Here is a 19160-nt window from a genome sequence, read left to right as displayed (position 1 = left end):
TGCCTGTCTGTTACCTTTTAATTTTTGAGTTTCTTATTATTTGTACATAGGTTCAGTATGTAAAGGCGCATGCAGAGGCGTAGTGAGGGGGGGGGGGCAAGATATATACAACAAGTGGCAGAGACAGCTATTTCATGTCTTTTGTTATTTTTCCTTTATAGTATTCTAACAAATTATGTCCTGCCTCTCCAGCCTTACCCACCCCTTTTATTTCCCTCTCGTGTTGGCTTTCTATTGTGCTTTTATTTGCTTCGTATGCTTCTGTCCTAGTTATCATCATTTAATACGATTGGATAGAAACTTGGTCAATGTTGCGGTTCTCTGTACCTTGTTTTATAAATGTCAGGTTTTATAAATGTCAGGTCATATACAATAGCGTCTGTCAGTCTATATCAACGTTCCATCGTTCTCTCTTCTCTCATTCTCCTTCTCTCTCTCTCTCTCTCTATCACTCACTCTCTCTCTCTTTCTCTCCTTTGTTTGTCCATTTTTTTTTATTTCGCTCTCTCGTTTGCTCGCAATCTCTCAATTTAACAATCTTCTCTTGGTCTCTCCCACCTCTCTCTCTTTCTCTCCTCGTTGGAGTAGACTGAATAGAGCAATCAATACCTACAAGGTAAACTTTCGTTCTGAATTGGTTACACTCTCTACACAGCTATTTATACCTTCATTGGAATGTTGAGAAAATAAACCAATATCTGCATTTAAAAAAAATGGAAAACGTTGGTGCCCGTTGGTTTAGAAAATGCTGGTTGACCAATAATAACCCAACTCAGAGACAATAAAACTGAATGGGTCTCTTCGAATGCCAGTCAATCCCCGTGAGTTTATACAACTTAAGATACAAGCCAAGTGGAAGACCGCGAACAAAAATGGAAGAATAAAAGGGAAATAAAAAGAGTCGTGAAAATTAATTAGAGGCGCAGAGTGCCACGATCAACTTTATAAAATTAATAGTAAGTTAAGTTCCCCTCTCAGACCTAGTGATCTATGGGGTTGTTGATGTAAAGATCATCTGTTTCTATGGTCGACGGTTAACGAGAGTGTCATGTGGCCAGCAAAACGACCAACCGCCTTTACTTTTCTCCAGCTAATGTCAGGTACCCATTAGAGATGGGTGGACTCAGAGGAAGATCCAGAAAGTAAAAAATATGTCTTCACCAGGATTTGAACCCGGGACCCCCTGTTAGAAGCCATGTGCTTTGCCACTGAACCACCACGCCTCCAGACCTAAATAATATTTACTACGTTTTCTATTGGCTAAATGTCTTCAGTCCTACAATCTAGAATGACCGTGGTCCATCTCATAGGATGAGAGCCTGGGCATTTTGTAATGCAGTTCTCTCCACGCAGCTGATAAGTCCATTAGAAGTAAAGTTTCCGTTTTCAGACCTTGTGATCTATAGGGCAGATGATGCTAAGGTCATGCGTTTCTTTGGCCAACGGTTAACGAGCAAGGTGTAAGGTCAGCAGATCGACCAACCGCCTTTACTTTCCACAACTAAAGTCAGGTACCCATTAGAGTTGGGTGGACTCAGGGGTGCCCTAAGAACCCCGAAATTCAAAATCCCAGTCTTCACCTAGATTCGAACCCAGGAACTCAGGTTAGTAAGCCAAGAGCTGAACCACTTAGCCACCGCGCCCCTTTCATTAGAACGGCAGATACTTTTTGGCATCAGAAACTTCGCAGCTGATTTTAGGTTTAGCTGCAAGGCATCGGGTTTTATACAAGCATTACGCATTAGCTGCGCCCATTGATTTGTTTCAAGGCTTTATATTATATTGATTATTATGGCCGAAAGATCCCTAGGGATTTTTAATTTTGAGCTTCCAATAATCAGGTCACATCTTAACACCCCCCAACATACTTTTAGCCCATGAATTATTGTAGCTGTTACAATGAAATGAAACAGCCCGATCTCATTCTCTTTCCATCTCTCTCTCTCTCTCTCTCTCTCTCTCTCTCTCTCTCTCTCTCTCTCTCTCTGGAATCATAATTTATTTTTCACCCTGAGAATCGTAATTTCTCTGATATAGCCTTTGAGTTTTTATTGGTTTGGAAGGACCCGCTTTATAACGCCCCCCCCCCATCCTTTTCGAAACGCATGCATTTGGCCCGTGACTTCTAATATCACTTATACGCCCATCCCCGCCCTCTCAAATACAAAATGTGTCCTACGTACCAATTTTTATTTCACTTACATCTGTCTATAATGTACGACTTATTTCCCTTTTCGATATTAAACAAAATAATCAATTACCAAATTACCAAATAATTAATTCACTAATTAGTTAATTTTTCTATTGATTCATATATTCTCTTCGCCAATGAATAATTGTGTAAAGTTTCAAATTGATCAGAGAATGGGTGTGGGAGAAATAACTGCTCAAACTTTACATCAAACAAAAGTACCCATTAGATGAGGTCGTCCTACAGCAGTGATGCTCAAAATACGGCCCGCGGGCCAGAACCGGCCCGTGACGAGGTTCTATCCGGCCCGCCGAAACGTCGGTATAAAGTTTAGAAAATCTCCCCACCCCTTTAAAAATTTGAAGGTTGAAAAATGTATCTTTACCTACGTTAGGGCCCTCACTTTTTCTCTGATAAATTGGTACCAAGAGCTTTAACGTTTGTGCCTTTATGAAAAGGAAATTAAGAATCTACCAGAACCATTGAACGAATCTTTTTTGTGGAACATGGAAATAAGCCAACAAACTTTTTTTTATAAAGAAAGTCAAGCTGTTTCAATACACAACATATAACAACAGCATCAAAAAACAATCATGACGTGGAGGATCCATGGGAATAAAAAGAGACAAGAACATGTATTAATGGCGAAGATAACTACTAAGTTGCTCACAATTGAAGTAGAGAACTAAAGCCATTTCCAGACACGTAGAAAAAAAATAGATTAAGGTTAAACTTCAAATATACCAAATTATGAATGTCATTACTAGATCCAAGAGTTTTTAATGAAATAGTTTCAGGTCAATTTCAAGTTGTTGTTTGTTTTTTTTTAAACATTTTTTGGTCATATGGCCCGCGACACCAGTGTCGGAAATTAAAATGGCCCGCAGCTTGAATTAGGTTGGGCATCGCTGTCCTACAGCATTTATTATTTTTAAAAAAAGATATTACGACATCAATACACAACATTCTAAAGTCTGAAATAGATTCAACCTCAATCAGTATGGTATGTTCTAAAATCTAAAAAAAAAAATTAATAATCCCAATACACTGCATTTTCAGATCAGAAAACAAAGTATTCTCACTACACTATATCATGAGGTCAAAAACTCTTAAAAACTCAATTAAAATTTCTAAAACGCCATACAGAAGAAGTAAGCTAAAGACTAAATAAAATAACTTATAAAAAAAAAAAGAAAGAAAGAAATCCCAGCCAGGAAAATTTAAAATTGATAAAGAAAAATTATATTTTGATTTAAGACTTAACCATGGTGAATGTTTAATCAAATGCATGAAAAACATCAAGATTAATCAAGAACACATTTTGTTTCATATTTGTACAAAACTTATATTAGCTCAAGCTGTCTTTCTGTCTGTCTTTCTGTCTGCCTGTCTATGTGTCTGCCTGTCTGTCTGCCTGCCTGTCTGTCTGTTATAAATTAGTAAAACGTTATTGCTCCCACTTTTCGTTCTGGGATAAAAGTTGAAACTCTGCAATTATTCATTGTCCCTAACGAAATATCAACCAATCAAAAAATTAACCAATTAATTTAATAATTAGTGGTAATTAGTTAATTAAATATGTTTAATATAGAAAAGGGGAAATAAATCTTACAGTATCGGGAGATATGGCTTTCCCTTATAATACCTTTTTGAAAAAGTATTTTTAAAAATATTTTGCTGGTTACTGATTGTGTATCGTAAATTCTGTCAATTCGCCTCAGTTAGTATTATAATACACCAACTACATGACGTAGTGATGTAATAGTCTGTACAGCCAGATGAGTCAGTCTGACTTGTTTCAAGTTGCTTATTTTAATTTACTGGTGTTTGTTGTTGTTTGTACATACATTTCAAGAAGGACACATCTGTTTTTCTCTTTGTTTATTTGTACCAAGTGAGTGTTTGGGTGTGTTTGTTTTTTATTACTATTTTTGTTTTGCATTTTTTTAATGTTTGTATTTAGTCTACGTACGGAATGTTCGTAATTTAGTTCGTTACGCGCCGGTTATGTGCTCTTTGTTTACACCTGGATCTTTAAGATTCAGTTTACACCGAAAGACATTTCTTAAAGCAAAATACGGCTTTGTAGCTAGAAACCAACGAACAAGTATTAACACCAGTGGCGTAGCTAGAGTGGGGAAGGAGGAGAGAGAATTTGAAAAATCCCCCCCGGGCCCCCACTTGAGGGGGGGGGGCCTTAATGAGTGTTTTTACATTAAAAATTAAATATTACGCAAATTGCAGGGGCCAAAGAGGTCAAGCCACCCCCACCCCCGCACACACAAGAGATGGCTTGCTTCGCCCCTGATTAACACCCAGCGATTCAATGTCGAAATTTATTTCCAAAGGAACTCTTTACTCCAGCACATCAAGAGCACAGGTATTGCATAATAATTTTTAGCGTCATAGCTGGCGCGGAGTAATCTCTTTCAATATCGGTTGCATTATCTGATCTTCACTATTGACCTTTCCAAAATAGTAGGGCAGATTCTGGGCTAGAGAGTATGTAACGCGGGTGACGCAATGTTATATAGGAGGCATACGTTATATATTTGGAATCTATTTATAGCTTGGTCAGGACAAAATCATCATAAAAAAAGAAGAAATGAGGACGAAGTAGTCATAGGTTAAGGTAAAAGAAATCCGAAATTAACTGACGAATGTCTAGACTGCTGGTTCCAAGACAGCGACTCTCAACTTGTTTTTCTCCAAAGTACCCTTTGAGTAGAGTTTGTATTACGAAGTCAATCCCTCCGGAATAATAGCAACTCGCCTCTTTTCATTGTCTTATAAATTATTTTTATGCATATTTATGCAAAAACATATACACCGTTTTTAGAGCAAAAGAAAAATGACAATATTACGCGGACCTGTATGTATGTTCAACGCAGTCGCCCAGATCATCCAGTATAAGTGTAATTTCCTTTGTTTCCATGTACGTCTACTTTCAAGTTGAATCAATGTATAAATAACTAAATATTAACTTCTTGTTTCTTTACATAGAAATATGTCTTAAAAGTTTATTGAAATTTCTACAATAGAAATTCAATACGCCTACCTCGGTTTAGTTTCACTAGCTGATTGGAGCTACAAACCAACGACCGAGCAACAACAGGGGGGGGGGGAACTCTGCTTGTGTCTTCTTTTTGCTAAGCCATTTTTTTTAATAAACTTTTTCATGTTTGTTCTTTCCTTCCCAGGTGTTTGATCAGAACGGTGACGGCGTAATCGATGCGGCAGAACTGAAGACAGCTATGAAAAACCTCGGGGAACCGCTCTCTGACAAGGAGCTGAACGACATGATGAAGCAGGCGGACATCGACAAGGACGGCAAGATTAACTATGAAGGTAACTGGTTAAGTGCCAGTGGATGGTGAGAGATTTCGTGGCCCCCAGGTGCGCTTCAACCGAGACCAATCGTCATAGAATACCTGAATACTGACATGCAATGTCACTATCTGTGGGCAGGTTAGAAAAAAAATGTGTTGCCACGTCACAGGCACGTGGCTACGAGCTATTGGTCTCAACAGTCCAAAGGTTGCGACGTCGCAGGTCAGTGTTTAGGCCTATTATAACGAATGGTCTCGCTTCAACAAGCTACGACTATTCTCCGAGAGTGGGTACATGAGAAGGGGCTAAAATCATGCTACGGGTGTCTGGCAGTATTTGAGGCGCCATGTACGAGACAATGCATGGTGGAGGCTAGAAAGGTCGTTAACAGAGAATTAAAGCGCAGTGCAGGATGTACACTGACCCATGGCTGTATACTCTTTGCCCAGTTCAGTCCAAATGTTGATACCAATGATAGCCGTTGTCGAACTGTTGTGAGTCAGCAATAACTATGGTGCATGACTTGCAAGAAAGTCTGCAGCACCAAGAGCTGTATTTGCAGTTTCACTTGAATGCATGGCCGCACTATGCTCAAATAGCAGTTTCTTTCCAGGGCACTAGGGTAGGCCTAAGCTTTCCTGTCCTGTTGCCGATCGGAGATCATCTCAGGTGAGGGGTTTCGGTGCTTCCACCTGTTGACTGGATCGTTCGCGGTTTCGACTTCCACTATTCCAGAATATTGTAGCTTTTCTTTGATGTAGTTTATTCAACTAATGTTGGTTGAATGTGTGTCATCATCTAAGTACTACCATAAGCAGCAAAGTAAAAGCGATAAGATGAATGAATGATCAATGTTACCTCCTTTTTTCCAAAACTTAAATTTTATTTGTAAATACTGTGGTTTTCATTTTGCATGTTTTTATATATTTGGCAAATAATTGAAGTCTATTAAAGTCTGACAAGTGGCTACACATGAAATACAGACAGACGCAATAAGATGGTCGTCAATGTTTATATCCATTTTATGTGCATAAAAACATTCAACAATATCTGCAGATGTAGTGCTCTTGTTCCCAGATACTATTCTAGGTATTTAGTGTTTTCACAATAATCTAGCCATTTATTTTTTTTTGCGTGATTTTGCTATTGTCGAAAAGGGTGGCATGTCCTTTTATTTATCATTTATTAAACGGCAGCTGCTCACAAAAGCTCGTGCCCTTTTAGACTGATATTTGGGGGCAAAAGTGGAGGGCGGACAAGAGAGAATCAGATAAAATCACTTGGTAGAAGGTTAGAACAAAATGATAACTACAGGCCAGTACAGGGGCGTAAACGCATTTCACTTTCTAGGCAGCAAGCACAACGGCACCCTGGCGATTAGACATCTTTGATGTAATTGGGCTCAGAAAATTGGATTAAAGAAATAACTAAAGCTTCATAATTCATATTTTATTTATCTCTATATTAATGCGCTTGTCAATGAAGAGCACAAAAGTAACTTACTAACTTACTAAAAACAGGAAATCAATGGGATTTAGTATTTTCTCACTAACTCGTAGGCGGCCCCAGTGGCTCAATTGTTCAGTGAGCAATGCGTTTTGATAATCTCGATCCAGACAAAAATGAAACCGAAATCAGATTTTAATAACACTTTGAAAATGATTAAAATACGTATTTTCACTTATGTGACCTATTGTAGTATTAACTGTTTACTTAAAGTACTAAGTGTACTTCCAGATTAACAAAACTAAGAACTAAAAACGATCAATAAACTTACTACTACCTTCCTCCTTAAAAAACTGTACATCTAAATCTTGATTGTCTGCAATCACGTCACATGAAAATAATGCACCCAGCCCAGTATTGACACTTCAAGAGCTCGTACTTGTCTGCTTGTGACTTGTAGACTGAGTGATGGAACAATAGGTACAATGTACCCCACGTGCCCTTACAAGATAGTGGACAAGAGAGCACGCTGAAGATGCGCAATACAAATGTAATAATAATAATAATAATCATATCTTGTTGAAGACTGAAGTTTTGAGTTTCAGGACGACCTGATTCAACCCAAGTCTGGTGGGTTTTTGACATGAGTTGGAAAAGCAAAGGTGGTTGGCGGTTGTGCTGACCACTTGACACCCTCATTAACCCTGGGGCATAGGAAGATAAAAACTGATGGTATTTACATCACCTGCCCCATAGATTGCACTAAAAGGTCTGAAAGGGGAAATAATTTGACAGTTTCCCTTAAACATTATCTATATCTTGTGTGTTTCTGATCTTAAACTAAAACCTTACACAGAATGGTAGAGTTATCGATTTCGAAGATCAAGGATGACCCGATAAATGCAAACCCAGTTACGACCCACATTTTCCCACACCTAATGCAAAGTTGTCTTGCTGAGGTCTATTAAGTTTTCTTTACACTCTCCAACCATGGAATATCATAAGTGCACACTTCACATGAGACTATGAAGAGCAGCTTCCGGTATAACCTTCTGCTATATCCACCTGATGCCTCCTAGGCTATATCTCTCTCTGAATCATCCCCCTCCGCAACACACACACACACACACTTAAATTTTGATCACGCAGGTCAGGGCGCTCTGCTCCAGCTTCCAAGTACTGAGCGTGTTGAAGCATTATTTATAAAGCCGGAAATTACTTGTTCAACTTGTAGATCAAGTCAAAAACACAATGCCATGAATAAATAGAACGCATGAATAGTAACAAACATGTTTAAAAATGAATAGTAACAAACATGTTTAAAAATGAATAGTAACAAACATGTTTAAAAATGAATAGTAACAAACATGTTTAAAAATGAATAGTAACAAACATGTTTAAAAATGAATAGTAACAAACATGTTTAAAAATGAATAGTAACAAACATGTTTAAAAATGAATAGTAACAAACATGTTTAAAAATGAATAGTGTTTTTTAAGTTTTTCTTTTTTGTTTTTGTTTGTTTTTTGTTTCATTGACCTAGTAGAACATTTAACTTGTCCGTATCAAAGACACTTGTAGAACATTTAACTTGTCCGTATCAAAGACACTTGTAGAACATTTAACTTGTCCGTATCAAAGACACTTGTAGAACATTTAACTTGTCCGTATCAAAGACACTTGTAGAACATTTAACTTGTCCGTATCAAAGACACTTGTAGAACATTTAACTTGTCCGTATCAAAGACACTTGTAGAACATTTAACTTGTCCGTATCAAAGACACTTGTAGAACATTTAACTTGTCCGTATCAAAGACACTTGTAGAACATTTAACTTGTCCGTATCAAAGACACTTGTAGAACATTTAACTTGTCCGTATCAAAGACACTTGTAGAACATTTAACTTGTCCGTATCAAAGACACTTGTAGAACATTTAACTTGTCCGTATCAAAGACACTTGTAGAACATTTAACTTGTCCGTATCAAAGACACTTGTAGAACATTTAACTTGTCCGTATCAAAGACACTTGTAGAACATTTAACTTGTCCGTATCAAAGACACTTGTAGAACATTTAACTTGTCCGTATCAAAGACACTTGTAGAACATTTAACTTGTCCGTATCAAAGACACTTGTAGAACATTTAACTTGTCCGTATCAAAGACACTTGTAGAACATTTAACTTGTCCGTATCAAAGACACTTGTAGAACATTTAACTTGTCCGTATCAAAGACACTTGTAGAACATTTAACTTGTCCGTATCAAAGACACTTGTAGAACATTTAACTTGTCCGTATCAAAGACACTTGTAGAACATTTAACTTGTCCGTATCAAAGACACTTGTAGAACATTTAACTTGTCCGTATCAAAGACACTTGTAGAACATTTAACTTGTCCGTATCAAAGACACTTGTAGAACATTTAACTTGTCCGTATCAAAGACACTTGTAGAACATTTAACTTGTCCGTATCAAAGACACTTGTAGAACATTTAACTTGTCCGTATCAAAGACACTTGTAGAACATTTAACTTGTCCGTATCAAAGACACTTGTAGAACATTTAACTTGTCCGTATCAAAGACACTTGTAGAACATTTAACTTGTCCGTATCAAAGACACTTGTAGAACATTTAACTTGTCCGTATCAAAGACACTTGTAGAACATTTAACTTGTCCGTATCAAAGACACTTGTAGAACATTTAACTTGTCCGTATCAAAGACACTTGTAGAACATTTAACTTGTCCGTATCAAAGACACTTGTAGAACATTTAACTTGTCCGTATCAAAGACACTTGTAGAACATTTAACTTGTCCGTATCAAAGACACTTGTAGAACATTTAACTTGTCCGTATCAAAGACACTTGTAGAACATTTAACTTGTCCGTATCAAAGACACTTGTAGAACATTTAACTTGTCCGTATCAAAGACACTTGTAGAACATTTAACTTGTCCGTATCAAAGACACTTGTAGAACATTTAACTTGTCCGTATCAAAGACACTTGTAGAACATTTAACTTGTCCGTATCAAAGACACTTGTAGAACATTTAACTTGTCCGTATCAAAGACACTTGTAGAACATTTAACTTGTCCGTATCAAAGACACTTGTAGAACATTTAACTTGTCCGTATCAAAGACACTTGTAGAACATTTAACTTGTCCGTATCAAAGACACTTGTAGAACATTTAACTTGTCCGTATCAAAGACACTTGTAGAACATTTAACTTGTCCGTATCAAAGACACTTGTAGAACATTTAACTTGTCCGTATCAAAGACACTTGTAGAACATTTAACTTGTCCGTATCAAAGACACTTGTAGAACATTTAACTTGTCCGTATCAAAGACACTTGTAGAACATTTAACTTGTCCGTATCAAAGACACTTGTAGAACATTTAACTTGTCCGTATCAAAGACACTTGTAGAACATTTAACTTGTCCGTATCAAAGACACTTGTAGAACATTTAACTTGTCCGTATCAAAGACACTTGTAGAACATTTAACTTGTCCGTATCAAAGACACTTGTAGAACATTTAACTTGTCCGTATCAAAGACACTTGTAGAACATTTAACTTGTCCGTATCAAAGACACTTGTAGAACATTTAACTTGTCCGTATCAAAGACACTTGTAGAACATTTAACTTGTCCGTATCAAAGACACTTGTAGAACATTTAACTTGTCCGTATCAAAGACACTTGTAGAACATTTAACTTGTCCGTATCAAAGACACTTGTAGAACATTTAACTTGTCCGTATCAAAGACACTTGTAGAACATTTAACTTGTCCGTATCAAAGACACTTGTAGAACATTTAACTTGTCCGTATCAAAGACACTTGTAGAACATTTAACTTGTCCGTATCAAAGACACTTGTAGAACATTTAACTTGTCCGTATCAAAGACACTTGTAGAACATTTAACTTGTCCGTATCAAAGACACTTGTAGAACATTTAACTTGTCCGTATCAAAGACACTTGTAGAACATTTAACTTGTCCGTATCAAAGACACTTGTAGAACATTTAACTTGTCCGTATCAAAGACACTTGTAGAACATTTAACTTGTCCGTATCAAAGACACTTGTAGAACATTTAACTTGTCCGTATCAAAGACACTTGTAGAACATTTAACTTGTCCGTATCAAAGACACTTGTAGAACATTTAACTTGTCCGTATCAAAGACACTTGTAGAACATTTAACTTGTCCGTATCAAAGACACTTGTAGAACATTTAACTTGTCCGTATCAAAGACACTTGTAGAACATTTAACTTGTCCGTATCAAAGACACTTGTAGAACATTTAACTTGTCCGTATCAAAGACACTTGTAGAACATTTAACTTGTCCGTATCAAAGACACTTGTAGAACATTTAACTTGTCCGTATCAAAGACACTTGTAGAACATTTAACTTGTCCGTATCAAAGACACTTGTAGAACATTTAACTTGTCCGTATCAAAGACACTTGTAGAACATTTAACTTGTCCGTATCAAAGACACTTGTAGAACATTTAACTTGTCCGTATCAAAGACACTTGTAGAACATTTAACTTGTCCGTATCAAAGACACTTGTAGAACATTTAACTTGTCCGTATCAAAGACACTTGTAGAACATTTAACTTGTCCGTATCAAAGACACTTGTAGAACATTTAACTTGTCCGTATCAAAGACACTTGTAGAACATTTAACTTGTCCGTATCAAAGACACTTGTAGAACATTTAACTTGTCCGTATCAAAGACACTTGTAGAACATTTAACTTGTCCGTATCAAAGACACTTGTAGAACATTTAACTTGTCCGTATCAAAGACACTTGTAGAACATTTAACTTGTCCGTATCAAAGACACTTGTAGAACATTTAACTTGTCCGTATCAAAGACACTTGTAGAACATTTAACTTGTCCGTATCAAAGACACTTGTAGAACATTTAACTTGTCCGTATCAAAGACACTTGTAGAACATTTAACTTGTCCGTATCAAAGACACTTGTAGAACATTTAACTTGTCCGTATCAAAGACACTTGTAGAACATTTAACTTGTCCGTATCAAAGACACTTGTAGAACATTTAACTTGTCCGTATCAAAGACACTTGTAGAACATTTAACTTGTCCGTATCAAAGACACTTGTAGAACATTTAACTTGTCCGTATCAAAGACACTTGTAGAACATTTAACTTGTCCGTATCAAAGACACTTGTAGAACATTTAACTTGTCCGTATCAAAGACACTTGTAGAACATTTAACTTGTCCGTATCAAAGACACTTGTAGAACATTTAACTTGTCCGTATCAAAGACACTTGTAGAACATTTAACTTGTCCGTATCAAAGACACTTGTAGAACATTTAACTTGTCCGTATCAAAGACACTTGTAGAACATTTAACTTGTCCGTATCAAAGACACTTGTAGAACATTTAACTTGTCCGTATCAAAGACACTTGTAGAACATTTAACTTGTCCGTATCAAAGACACTTGTAGAACATTTAACTTGTCCGTATCAAAGACACTTGTAGAACATTTAACTTGTCCGTATCAAAGACACTTGTAGAACATTTAACTTGTCCGTATCAAAGACACTTGTAGAACATTTAACTTGTCCGTATCAAAGACACTTGTAGAACATTTAACTTGTCCGTATCAAAGACACTTGTAGAACATTTAACTTGTCCGTATCAAAGACACTTGTAGAACATTTAACTTGTCCGTATCAAAGACACTTGTAGAACATTTAACTTGTCCGTATCAAAGACACTTGTAGAACATTTAACTTGTCCGTATCAAAGACACTTGTAGAACATTTAACTTGTCCGTATCAAAGACACTTGTAGAACATTTAACTTGTCCGTATCAAAGACACTTGTAGAACATTTAACTTGTCCGTATCAAAGACACTTGTAGAACATTTAACTTGTCCGTATCAAAGACACTTGTAGAACATTTAACTTGTCCGTATCAAAGACACTTGTAGAACATTTAACTTGTCCGTATCAAAGACACTTGTAGAACATTTAACTTGTCCGTATCAAAGACACTTGTAGAACATTTAACTTGTCCGTATCAAAGACACTTGTAGAACATTTAACTTGTCCGTATCAAAGACACTTGTAGAACATTTAACTTGTCCGTATCAAAGACACTTGTAGAACATTTAACTTGTCCGTATCAAAGACACTTGTAGAACATTTAACTTGTCCGTATCAAAGACACTTGTAGAACATTTAACTTGTCCGTATCAAAGACACTTGTAGAACATTTAACTTGTCCGTATCAAAGACACTTGTAGAACATTTAACTTGTCCGTATCAAAGACACTTGTAGAACATTTAACTTGTCCGTATCAAAGACACTTGTAGAACATTTAACTTGTCCGTATCAAAGACACTTGTAGAACATTTAACTTGTCCGTATCAAAGACACTTGTAGAACATTTAACTTGTCCGTATCAAAGACACTTGTAGAACATTTAACTTGTCCGTATCAAAGACACTTGTAGAACATTTAACTTGTCCGTATCAAAGACACTTGTAGAACATTTAACTTGTCCGTATCAAAGACACTTGTAGAACATTTAACTTGTCCGTATCAAAGACACTTGTAGAACATTTAACTTGTCCGTATCAAAGACACTTGTAGAACATTTAACTTGTCCGTATCAAAGACACTTGTAGAACATTTAACTTGTCCGTATCAAAGACACTTGTAGAACATTTAACTTGTCCGTATCAAAGACACTTGTAGAACATTTAACTTGTCCGTATCAAAGACACTTGTAGAACATTTAACTTGTCCGTATCAAAGACACTTGTAGAACATTTAACTTGTCCGTATCAAAGACACTTGTAGAACATTTAACTTGTCCGTATCAAAGACACTTGTAGAACATTTAACTTGTCCGTATCAAAGACACTTGTAGAACATTTAACTTGTCCGTATCAAAGACACTTGTAGAACATTTAACTTGTCCGTATCAAAGACACTTGTAGAACATTTAACTTGTCCGTATCAAAGACACTTGTAGAACATTTAACTTGTCCGTATCAAAGACACTTGTAGAACATTTAACTTGTCCGTATCAAAGACACTTGTAGAACATTTAACTTGTCCGTATCAAAGACACTTGTAGAACATTTAACTTGTCCGTATCAAAGACACTTGTAGAACATTTAACTTGTTCGTATCAAAGACACTTGTAGGATATTCAAGATAGATGATCTCTCGAAAGGGAAGTCCCATTGTTTTAAAGATTTTAGCATATTGGTTGTAGGCTTGGCTTCCTGGTCGTGTGGTAATCGCTCTGGACTGTAGTTAGAAAATCCCGGGTTCGAACCTTGCCCGTGAGAAGCCATTAAGAAGCCAGTAAAAAGCCATTAAACTTTGATGTATGTCATCTCACACTTTATTTACTTCATTCGCTTAGCGTTGTTGTGTACGATACATCGTCCATTTCACTGCTGATCGTAAATATCTGCACGCTGAGTTTTACAAGTCTAATTTATATTGAGCGAACGATGCAGACAGTCTAAAATCACATTTTTAGTATTGAGATATCTCCGTACAGCGGACAAACGATAACTCTTCTGTTCGGCAGATTTCCAAAAAAGACTCTGAGAAGGTAATAGATAACCAACGAAGGTAAGCAATGTCTGCTGATGTTTTGCGAAACAATGATGACTTTGATAACTAGGTCGCCTTCAAAAAGTTTATGCAGTTACAGGAAAAATGTTTCAATCTCAATCGGGACCCCTGATTTGAAAGCCAATTGCGGTCACCTTGACCCTTAAGGTGAACACCGTTTGATGGCGGAAGTCATTGGGACTACTATGGATATGATATGCATGTATTTCTATGTCTATGTTAAGATGAGAATCATGCAACTTTGACATTCAAGAAAGATTACAGTGAAGGTGCTTTGTTGACAATTGATTTGAAAAAGTCAAAAGAGTTTAATGTTACAATTATGAGTGTAGTTAGCTGTAAAATTTGATATGAACACATAGACTGAACACATGCGTGGGACTTCCTATGAGTGAAACAATACTGCAATCTGTTTACATGTCTACATCTTGTGAAACGATACCGCAGTCATTGATCAAGATACAGGTCTACATCTTGTGAGTACCAAACGGGAGTCATTGATCAAGATGCAGGTCTACATCTTGTGAGTAACAAACGGGAGTCATTGATCAAGATACAGGTCTACATCTTGTGAGTACCAAACGGGAGTCATTGATCAAGATGCAGGTCTACATCTTGTGAGTACCAAACGGGAGTCATTGATCAAGATACAGGTCTACATCTTGTGAGTACCAAACGGGAGTCATTGATCAAGATGCAGGTCTACATCTTGTGAGTACCAAACGGGAGTCATTGATCAAGATGCAGGTCTACATCTTGTGAGTACCAAACGGGAGTCATTGATCAAGATGCAGGTCTACATCTTGTGAGTACCAAACGGGAGTCATTGATCAAGATACAGGTCTACATCTTGTGAGTACCAAACGGGAGTCATTGATCAAGATACAGGTCTACATCTTGTGAGTACCAAACGGGAGTCATTGATCAAGATGCAGGTCTACATCTTGTGAGTACCAAACGGGAGTCATTGATCAAGATGCAGGTCTACATCTTGTGAGTACCAAACGGGAGTCATTGATCAAGATACAGGTCTACATCTTGTGAGTACCAAACGGGAGTCATTGATCAAGATGCAGGTCTACATCTTGTGAGTACCAAACGGGAGTCATTGATCAAGATACAGGTCTACATCTTGTGAGTACCAAACGGGAGTCATTGATCAAGATGCAGGTCTACATCTTGTGAGTACCAAACGGGAGTCATTGATCAAGATACAGGTCTACATCTTGTGAGTACCAAACGGGAGTCATTGATCAAGATGCAGGTCTACATCTTGTGAGTACCAAACGGGAGTCATTGATCAAGATGCAGGTCTACATCTTGTGAGTACCAAACGGGAGTCATTGATCAAGATGCAGGTCTACATCTTGTGAGTACCAAACGGGAGTCATTGATCAAGATACAGGTCTACATCTTGTGAGTACCAAACGGGAGTCATTGATCAAGATACAGGTCTACATCTTGTGAGTACCAAACGGGAGTCATTGATCAAGATGCAGGTCTACATCTTGTGAGTACCAAACGGGAGTCATTGATCAAGATACAGGTCTACATCTTGTGAGTACCAAACGGGAGTCATTGATCAAGATGCAGGTCTACATCTTGTGAGTACCAAACGGGAGTCATTGATCAAGATACAGGTCTACATCTTGTGAGTACCAAACGGGAGTCATTGATCAAGATGCAGGTCTACATCTTGTGAGTACCAAACGGGAGTCATTGATCAAGATGCAGGTCTACATCTTGTGAGTACCAAACGGGAGTCATTGATCAAGATGCAGGTCTACATCTTGTGAGTACCAAACGTTAGTCATTGATCAAGATACAGGTCTACATCTTGTGAGTACCAAACGGGAGTCAATCACGTTTGCGAAGGGAAAAAAAAAAGGCCAAGTGTTCTGCTCGAAGCACAATATATTTTGAGATTCTCCCGTATTTGTATCAGTTCATTAACATGAGCAACCCCAACCACGACGAGGTTGTGCGGTGGCTAAGTGGTAAACCGCTTTGCTTCCGAACCTGAGAGTCTCGGGTTCGAGTCCTGGTGAAGTCTGGGGAATTTTTTTTTTTGGATCCTCAGGGACTCCTCTGAGTCCACCCAGCTCTAATAGGTACCTGACAGCCTCGTAGCCCACAGATTCATATGGCCTTTACATCATCTCCCCAATAGACCGCATGCTCTGAAAGAGAAACTTTACTGACTGACTATTAAATTGCGCTATTAATTGGAATGTCTTCTTATATATATTTTGTGTCTTTAGTCTCGCTGATTACATCTGAATACGTTCGTAAATCTCCAAAACTGTTCTCTTCTGTCCGACATCTCTCTTTCCCTCGACGTTTCCCCACACTCTCACAGATCAAAAGGATCTCCCCCGCCACCCTTTTCCCTCTGTAACTGACAACGTTGGCTGAGTTATTGAATCATAATCTGCACTTGCTGGGATGACCTCAGAGAAGGTCGTGACGTAACTGGTCTAAATATATATATAAATCTCCACGCCACATAGTTCTTTTTTAGTGCGCGCGACAACTGTTTTGACGTCACAGACCGTCTGTCTGATGTGGAAGTACTGGAACATTTTTTTTTTCTTCTTTTGTTGATCTAACCTCATTTTACCTGGGTTGTGTTGTGTTTATTCTGGGTATTTTCTTTTCTGGTTACTATGTTCTTTCCTGTGAACAATTATTTATCCTTTTCTTTTCCTTCACTTTTTCACTTTCTATCTCTCTTTCTCTTTCTTTTTTTTTTCTTTCTCTTTCATCTCTTCTTTTCTTCTTTCTTTTATTTTTTTCTCTTTGTTCCTTTTTATTGGCTTCTGATCTGGAAAAAAAGACTATAAATGTTTTGTGCAGGCTGCCTGCCAGTCTGTCAGTCACGTTTAGATTTCAAAAGCTAAACGCGCTATAAAAAAAAATTCGAAGTCACCATACATGCAATGTGTAGCTTTCGGTCTTCTGAAAGCAAACTCTGGTCAGGATGGTTGCCTGATATGCACTTCAGACAGTTGTCTCGATGGTCTCGGGTTGAAAACCCGCCAGCCACCATCCCCCACCACCCAGTGGGCAGTTTGGGGCTAGGATCGCGGCTATGATGTAATAATCTTCCAATCTCAAGAAATATCCGAAACATATACAACTAATATTTGTAAACAATAATTTAAATTTAATGAATATTAATTATGAAGATGTAATTTAATAAAAAGGAAAATAATAATTGTGTGCTCATATTTTTTTAAATAAGATTTGATAAGTAGTTTGTGTTCATAAAATCGTTACGTAACGTGGAGACGCAAGTGTGTCTGTCTACATGTAGAGAAAAGAAAACATTAAAATGTCCCGTAACCTAAGTGAGATCTCTCCAACGGTCTCTTTCAGAGGCTATCTGCTGCCAACTACTTCCTTTCAGAGCGATCTCTCCTACGGTCTTTTTCAGAGGCTAACTGCTGCCAACTACTTCCTTTCAGAGCGATCTCTCCAACGGTCTCTTTCAGAGACTATCTGCTGCCAACTACTTCCTTTCAGAGCGATCTCTCCTACGGTCTTTTTCAGAGGCTATCTGCTGCCAACTACTTCATTTCAGAGCGATCTCTCCTACGGTTTTTTTCAGAGGCTATCTGCTGCCAACTACTTCCTTTCAGTGAGATCTATCCTACAGTCTCTTTCTTTTTCAGTAAGTGCAAAGCTGATCATAATGGCGCCTCCGGGGAGACACACCTTTTACGCCTTTAAGTTTAGAGCTCTCGAATCCGTATGTGAAGGTTTCTTATGAATTAATGAATACCCAAAAGGTACTCCAATAGAACTACTATAATAGATCACGAGTGACATATTCATTTATCAAATATGAAAACCACTATTGTAATAGAATGTCATGCTCAAATATACTGAAACCCCGCCCAGTGAGCTGATTTGTTCAACACGTTATTATTAATCTTTTTTTTTCACTGAATCTTTCGTGTTTTCTCTCTATATATCTCTCTTTCTCTCTCTCTCTCTCTTTCTCTCTCTCACACACACACATCTAATTCATTTTTAGAGGCCCCCGAAAGGGGAAAAGACTCTATTAGTTTTGTGTGGAACGTCTGTTCGTCTGTCCGTCCGTCCCGTTTAGATCTAATAAACTAGAAAAGGTAGTGAAAATCTGACACATAATATTTTAGACCATTCAAAGTTCTGATGCAACGGCTACTTTTTTCTTTTCTGAAAGCGAAAATTTTTTAAATCACTTATGCAAGCAGTTTTTTTTTCCTAAAAATACACCCCTTTTACAACTATTCATTATTAATAGTAACAAACACGGGAGGCTCTTTAGAAGGGGGAAATAGCATTATCGTATGTTAAACATATTTATGCAAACGGTTTTAGATTTTTGTCAAAAATTTTTTATTTCATTTGTATTGCTAAGTTATGTAAGTTCTGTCATACTAACTACTACAATTACACACAAAAAAGTTTTCTTATTTATTAAGAGAAAAAATCTATTTAGTATGTAGGTTAAAACAACAATTAATAAGTAGTTTTTCATATTATC

General features: G+C 37.3%; 1 protein-coding gene across 7 annotated transcripts in view; it reads left to right on the top strand.

Moving 5' to 3' along the window:
• Nucleotides 1-19160, top strand: part of LOC106052086 (neo-calmodulin-like) — a 137498-nt gene that overhangs the window by 114167 nt on the left and 4171 nt on the right. For all 7 annotated transcript variants that reach the window (XM_056015379.1, XM_056015378.1, XM_056015374.1 and 4 more), the window contains one exon: nt 5392-5539. In XM_056015379.1, the coding sequence (XP_055871354.1) occupies nt 5392-5539 (148 nt within the window). The remainder of the gene's footprint in view (nt 1-5391; nt 5540-19160) is intronic.

Source organism: Biomphalaria glabrata, chromosome 17 (genome assembly GCF_947242115.1).
Source record: "Biomphalaria glabrata chromosome 17, xgBioGlab47.1, whole genome shotgun sequence".
NCBI classification, from domain to species: Eukaryota; Metazoa; Mollusca; class Gastropoda; family Planorbidae; genus Biomphalaria; species Biomphalaria glabrata.
This window is presented reverse-complemented; position numbering and strand designations above follow the sequence as displayed.